Source organism: Ictalurus furcatus, chromosome 2 (assembly GCF_023375685.1).
Source record: "Ictalurus furcatus strain D&B chromosome 2, Billie_1.0, whole genome shotgun sequence".
Lineage (NCBI taxonomy): Eukaryota > Metazoa > Chordata > Actinopteri > Siluriformes > Ictaluridae > Ictalurus > Ictalurus furcatus.
The window spans coordinates 2,520,601-2,528,100 of record NC_071256.1 but is presented as its reverse complement, the minus strand read 5'-3'; the positions used below and the strand labels follow the sequence as shown (position 1 = coordinate 2,528,100).

At 39.9% G+C, this 7,500-nt stretch overlaps 2 protein-coding genes across 2 annotated transcripts in view; both read right to left on the bottom strand.

The window, feature by feature from the left end:
* Nucleotides 1-2,778, bottom strand: part of LOC128616631 (uncharacterized) — a 19,080-nt gene extending 16,302 nt beyond the window's left edge. The window contains exon 1 of the mRNA XM_053639257.1: nt 1-2,778. This exon is cut by the window's left edge and continues 271 nt beyond it. Within this exon, the coding sequence (XP_053495232.1) occupies nt 1-524 (524 nt within the window). The 5' untranslated portion in view covers nt 525-2,778.
* A 3,393-nt stretch (nt 2,779-6,171) lies between these two features.
* The window catches only part of LOC128616623 (uncharacterized), a 14,003-nt gene continuing 12,674 nt past the window's right edge, over nt 6,172-7,500 (bottom strand). Inside the window, exon 12 of the mRNA XM_053639245.1 lies at nt 6,172-7,500. This exon is cut by the window's right edge and continues 401 nt beyond it. Within this exon, the coding sequence (XP_053495220.1) occupies nt 7,372-7,500 (129 nt within the window). The 3' untranslated portion in view covers nt 6,172-7,371.

Below are 7,500 nucleotides of genomic sequence, written 5' to 3'. Positions count from 1 at the left end.
CCGGTGCAGAAATCACACTCCACATCTCCAGGTCCAGCGTAACAGTGAGCATGAGAAGCAGCTTGGACTTCAGTCTTCTTCAGTTTCTCCACCACTTCAGCCAGCATGTTGTTTCTGTGTAGAACAGGCCTTGGAGTGAAAGTGTCTCTGCACTGAGGACAGCGATACACTCCGCTCTTCTCTTCCTGATCCCAGCAGTCATTAATACACACCTTACAGTAACTGTGACCACAGGGGATCGTCACCGGATCCTTCAGTAGATCCAGACAAACTGGACAAATGAACTGATCCTGATCTACTGAAATACTGGCCTCGGCCATTTTCCTGAACTCACAGAGAGAGAGAGAGAGAGAGAGAGAGAGAGAGAGAGAGAGAGAGAGAGAGAGAGAGAGAGAGAGACTGCACTGAACTCTGAGTTTCGTTTCCTTTGAAATGAACTTCCTGGTTCTCTGTGTGTATGAGGAGGTGGTTTTGGAGGAGGAGCACAAAGACAGAGAGATTATAAACACTCCTCTGTTAACCATTTCTTCCTTCAGATTCAGTCCATCATTATATTAAAGACTAAACACTCTCAGACTGATTTCTGTGTGTTTCAGAACTCCTACTCTAACCAACACACTTTATTTTATCAGTAATGACAGTAAAGACAGACAGAGAGAGATTTGGTTTGGGTATTTAATGTCTGTAATAGAATTTACTCTGTATTTTGTGAAACTGTATTACTGACACAAACAATGTTTTTGAGCTGAACGTGTCATGATATAGACATGCAGTCTGTGTAATGCTAAACCGGTAGCTATAGTCGTCTCTTGTTAAGGACATTATTAAACCTGGTTCATGAATAATAATAAAAAACAGAATAAAATAAAACCTTCACTGGAAACCCATTTGAGGAAAAACATAATCATTTAATAATATCATGCAGTTGATGTATTGCTGTAAAGGATGCAGTCAGTAGACAGATCATATAAAGAATTACAAACACAGTAACACAATACATTATGTTTATTTATTTTTTTTTAAAAAATGGATTGTGTTGCTTATTGGCATGAGCAGAATAAGAGATTATCTGTCCCCTTAAGTAGGCCTTTAGAGTTTCCCAAAGTAAAGAGTAAGAGATTGAATCAGTTCGATTAGTAAGAAGGAAATCATCTATCGAAGTAGAAATATACTTGCAAAATGCTGAATCGGATAAAAGTAGAGAATGAAGCCTCCATGGTGGGCGAAAGGCACGATGTGAAGGTAGAAGAATGTCAAGACTTAGAGGAGCGTGGTCTGAAATAACAATTGGTAGATATTCAGAGTTTACAACCTGAGAAATTAGAGAGTTATTAATAAAAAAGTAATCAATGCGAGAAAAAGATTTATGTACGTGAGAAAAAAAAGAATATTTTCTCATTGTGGGTTAAAATACCTCCACGGATCAATGTAACCATTCTGAACCATAAACTCAGACAATACCTTTGCCATTGTAGAGGGAGCCTTTGCAACAGCGCTAGATTTGTCCAAAACCGGGTCAATAACACAGTTTAAATCTCCCCCAAATATCAAGAATGTGTGTTCAAAGTAGGAATCTTTGACAACAAATTCTGAGCAAAAGGAGCGTTATCAAAATTCGGGGCATATACATTCACCAAAACTACTAACGTTCATAAAATTTTCCCTTCCACAATCACATATCTACCATTTACATCAGAAATAACGTTATCAAAGGAAAAGGGCACAGTCTTACTTATCAGGATAGAAACTCCCCTGGACCTGGAATCAAAATTGGAGTGGAACATATGCGATGTCCAGCGAACTTGGAGTCTACATTGATCCCTGAGACGGAGATGAGTTTCCCGAAGAAACGCAACGTCAGGTTTTTGTAGTTTTAGATGTGTCAAAATCTTGGATCTTTTAATGGGACCGTTCAGACCTTTCACATCACAACTTAGGAATCTGAACGAGCTTCGGGTATTTTCCATCAATTTAGATTAATACAGAATGGAGTACAGAGAGGTTGATATCAATAGGGGGGAAAAAAACAAAAACAAAACCCCAACGAAGGAAAAAAAACAACAATTAAAAAAGAAAATAAAGGCAAAAGCAAAAAAAGCACAAAAAAAAAAAAAACCCCACACAACACCACCACATCCCACCCCTCCCCACCTCCCACCCCACCCTCCCCCACCCTGCTCTGAACATCTCCATTCCCAAACAATGGAGGCAGAGCCCTACAACACTGGAACATCCAGAACTTGTAAACCATACCTATTCTTGTTGTGTGAAATCACTCCCGAGCATAAAAGGTACCACAATTACCATGTATCTCAGGCAACCTATAGATTTACATGGAAACTGATATAGCTGTCCACACCCGCGCATTTTACAGTCACATTATAGGTATTAATAAATCGGTTAGCTGTCATGTAGACAGCTTAAGATGGAGGAAACCGTTCATTAAACCATCGTTGCGCTTTTTGGGGACAGTCGAATTGCAGCTTCTCATCACCGAGGTCTATCCGAAGGCGAGCAGGGTATCTGAGAGAAGACCGCACATTTCTCTCAAGCAAGCTGTTTCTCACCGCAGCGAAGGCCACCCTCCTCTTAGCGACGCTGGAGCTGAAGTCAGGAACGATGAAGACCTTACATCCCTGATGGAAAAGTTGATTCCAATTCCCGCGTCGAACAACTTTTTCTCTGTCGGGAAAGTAGTGAAACCGCACAATCATCACTCTGGACCTCTGATTCTCTCGCTGCTCCTCCGAGGACACGGGGCCAATACGGTACGCTCTATCTACGGTTTCCGTAGTCTTTCAGAAGCCATAAGTCCTTTCTGGTTATAGTTGTAGACCGAGTGATTGAAAAGGAGCGCAGCAGATGTTTTCGAAAAGATTCAGGTTACCTGAAAAGTACAATTAAAAGATAAAATGCTCAGGAGCTCACTCCACACGCCTTCTCACTTACATGTGCCGAATTCCAAATTCCTTGAAAATTTTGTTTTCAATCAAAATACACAAACCCAATGAATTGCAGAGGAAACTAATTCAAGCATTAATATTGCTGTGTTTTTTAACTAGAACTGTGTTTAACTAGAAAACGTGTTAAATTTCTTATTCTCATTAACCTATTACTCTAAAACAGGGCTCTCCAACCTTTTTTCAATTGACAGCTATTTTCAAAAAAATGAAAGTGGCTGAGAGCTACGCACGTCATACGATACTTACACTCTTTCACATAATGTATCATAACGCTCAAATTAACAAACTGATCTACACCTCAAGGAGTCAGAGAAGAAAACAGAATCAGAGAATACAGTTCTTTATGGAAAACAGCACACTTAGTTATAGTTGTCTACACAGAACTATACGGTTGTTTACGTATATACATTAATGAAAGTCCAAACTAAATGAAACTGGAATATAAACAGCAGGAGCATTTCAAATGTCGTCCTGCATTCTGAACTAAAATGTACAGCACATGAATGAGAGTGCATGGTAAATGAGAAAAGTGCATGATGGGCCACAAGTATGACATGAAGTGCATTCAGACTTACTTACAGTTAATGATCTGACTGACACTGCATTGATTCCACAAGAGAGGTATATGCTGGTGTGTATGCACTTAGGTTCACTCTTATGCAATCATTTAAATGTTCATCTGTCAGTCTTGTTCTGAATTTAGATTTGATCACACTCAAATCAGAAAACGCTGCTTCACAAAGGTCTGTAGATCCAAATAAAGCAGATGCTTTGAGGGCAGCTTGGTGAATGTTCTTGTAGTTTTCTGGGTCTACCAGACTCCAGAAATGTTGTGAATGTTGCTGAGATTTCAGCTGGATATGATTTTGGAGATTAATAACCTCCATCTCCATCTCTACAGCATTGACATTGAACAGTTCAGCCATCTTCTTTGAAATGTGATCCATGTTTATCTCCATGAAATGGTTGGCAATAAATGCCACACATGGCTCAAGATTTTCAAAATCACCGAATCTTTCCTCAAATTCCTGCCCAAGCCTGGACAGGAGGTCACAATACTTGAGTACATCCAAAACTTTGGTTGCATTTGCGTGGCTTTCTACCATCTTTACCAATGAGGGGAAGTGTTGCAATCTGTTGTTTTTCAATTGATGAAGGTAAAATGACAGTTTTGCTTTAAATGCCTTCACAGCACTGATCATATCACATGGTTTTGTCTTCACCTTGTAACTGAAGATTGAGCTTCAGTTTCTCTGTCACATCAGCCAATAATGCAAGATCAAGGAGCCATCCGTTATCAGACAACAGGTTAGTGTCCTCCCCCCTTGCTTCCATGAAAGCCTTAATTTCAATCAGCAAGGAAATAAAGCGGTGAAGTACCTTACTGCTACTCAACCATCTGACTTCTGTGTGAAGGAGGAGATCGCCATACTCTGCAGAAATTTCATCAAGGAACAGTTTGAAACATCTGTGTTGTTTGGACTTTGCTCGAATCGAGTTGATAATCTGAACAACCATTTTCATGACATGATCAAAACCCATAACCTTAGTGCAGATCGTCTGCTGATGAATGATAGACTGATAGTTCAGAAATTTAGGAAACTCTGGGTCGGCCTTGCAATGTGCAATAACTCCACAGAGTGGCGCCCTATCACGGCTGGAGCGCCGTCTGTTGTCATAGACACCAGCTTTTCCCAATGGGCACACTTTTTTTTTCCATGCAGTAGGCCTTCAAAACGTTGTAGATGTTGACTCCTCTGGTCGTGGTTTTCAGAGGAAGTAATGTAAAAAACTCCTCTGTGGTGGAAAAATCATCAAAAACCATCCGAACAAAAACAGCCAACTGGACTGTATCACTCAAGTCCACCGATTCATCACATTGAAATGAAAACCATTGACACCTTTGCAGGTCCTGTTCTAACTGTCCCATCACATCTGAAGAAAGCAAGGAAACTCTCCTTGCCACCGTGTTGGCACTGAGCTGGACATCAGAGATAGCGGACATCATTTCTCTCTTGCTTTTGTGGTCCATGGACAAAGTTTCGGCCATCGCAGTCATCTCTTCCTTCATCATGGCATCGTCGGTGAACGGCTTCTTGTGTTTTGTCAAGATGTCCACCATTTTAAATGATGCCTCTGTTACAGCGTTTCCGCTCTTTATCGGTTTGGTGAATAAAGATTGTTGTTTTTGTAATGTTGCTTTCAGCTGCTTCACTTTTTCAGTTCATCGCCCGCTACCCACAGGAAAGTCCCGTGTAAAGTTACCATGAACTTGAGTGAAATGGTGCTCAATATTGCATCTTTTACTGACAGCAACGCTAATTAGGCTCTCACATCTTCAGCTTACATTGGTGAAGAAAAATTCACTCTCCCAGTCCTCATGGAAATAATGTTTTCTTCCTTTTGTTTGGCGGAACACTGTCTTTACTCATCCTGAAGCAAACTACATTTTCTAGCTAATACTAGAATATAATATGAGCATGATGACGTGCTTTTGATTGAAACTTTGGAGTGACGGCCGATGTGGCAAATAATACTCCATTTTTAGTGGAGGGGGCGGGATAGGAAGTGGTATAGCCCACTCTGATTGGATGAAATGGAAAAGGTTTGCCAGAATGTCTTCGCGAGCTACCTACAATCAGGCCATGAGCTACTGGTAGTTCGCGAGCGACGTGTTGGAAACCCCTGCTCTAAAACAAGTGGCGAACTAGGAACCGATAAACATAGCTATGCTATGCTAGCTGACTAGCGGTTCTGTTTATCTCAGTTGGCATTAATTAAACCAATAACTACCTCATTTATATACATATTAAACACGCATATGGATACCTGACACCTGATATTTCAGGTTAAATCGTACTTTTGGGTCTTTCCTCGGTGTATAAATCCACTACGATGTTGCCTAATGTTGTTTCTAGCAGGACCGCCATTCTGTTTCAAAATTCAGACGGGACTGCGCATGCGCGGAACCAAAGCGCGTGTCCGATGTAGCAGAGCGCGTAACCGACAAAGCAATGGATTTGTGTGTGCAGCTACTGTATGCTGCAGTAGGTTTTCTGTTTGTTCTGGGATAAATTAGCTTTGCATTTAACGTTTTTATTAAATTCTGATTACAAGGTACTCATTAAGGCAACACTTAGTGTAATAGTCATACCAAAACAAACAAAAATGACACAAAAATAGACATTACACATGGATTTAACACATATTTAAATATATTTTTTATTTTGTTATCCAAGAATCCATCCAACTGAATATATACAGTATAAGTACAGTCATGATGATTCATATGTAAGATTAATGAGTAGACCAACATGAATTTTAACACAGTATTGAAGCAGAATATGACCGAAAACATCGTCAGATTTTGTCCAAAAAGTAGATAAAGAGAACCCAATTAAACAAATAAGACAAAAATATTATATAATGATCCGATATTACATATCTGTGAGTGGCAAAAGTATGTGAACCTCTAGGATTAGCAGTTAATTTGAAGGTGAAATTATATTTAGGTGTTTTCAATCAATGGGATGATGATCAGGTGTGAGTGAGGGACCTCACGTTGGCGAATGTTAATGTTCATGAGCCTACCCTCAGGAGAACACTGAACAGCAATGGTGTACATGGCGGGGTTGCAAGGAGAAAGAACATTGCTGCCCCTCTGCAGTTTGCTAAAGATCACATGGAGAAGCCAGAAGGCTACTGAAAAAAATGTTTTGTGGATGGATGAGACCAAAATATAATATTTGGGTTAAATGAAAAATGTTATGTTTGGAGAAAGGAAAACACTACATTCCAGCATAAGACCCTTAACACATCTGTGAAACATGGTGGTGGTAGTATCGTGGTTTGGGGCTGTTTTGCTGCATCTGGGCCGGGACGGTTTGCCATCATTGATGGAACAGTGAATTCTGAATTATTCCAGCGAATTCTAAAGGAAAATGTCAGGACATCTGTCCATGAACTGAATCTCAAGAGAAAGTGGGTCATGCAGCAACACAACGACCCTAAACAGTTACCCCAAATGTTTATCTGCAGTTATTACTGCACAAGGGGGTCACACCAGATACTGACAGCAAAGGTGCACATACTTTTGCCACTCACAGATATGTAATATTGGATCATTTCCCTCAATAAATAAATGACCAAGTGTAATAGTTTCTACTTTTAGGACTTGTGTAAATCTGATGATGTTTTAGGTCTTATGCAGATATATGGAAAATTCTAAAGGGTTCACAAACTTTCAAGCACTACTGTATAACATTAAAATCTTCTAAAAGAAGGATCTAACGTTATAAAGGAAAATTGGGAAATCACAAATAAATGCCTCATATTACTTTGGAATTAAGCTTGATATAAAAAAGTAAAGTTGCTCATTTTAATTCAATAAAATCACATTACTGATATTTTATTCTGGATCACGTAATCTCACAGTTGATCCCAAAGAGCCGAGCCAGAACCCAGTGTATAGAGGCTGAGTGAATGTGGTGTGGACTCTGTGGAGGAGCTTCATCGTGTCAGAGACGCTGTAGAAGGA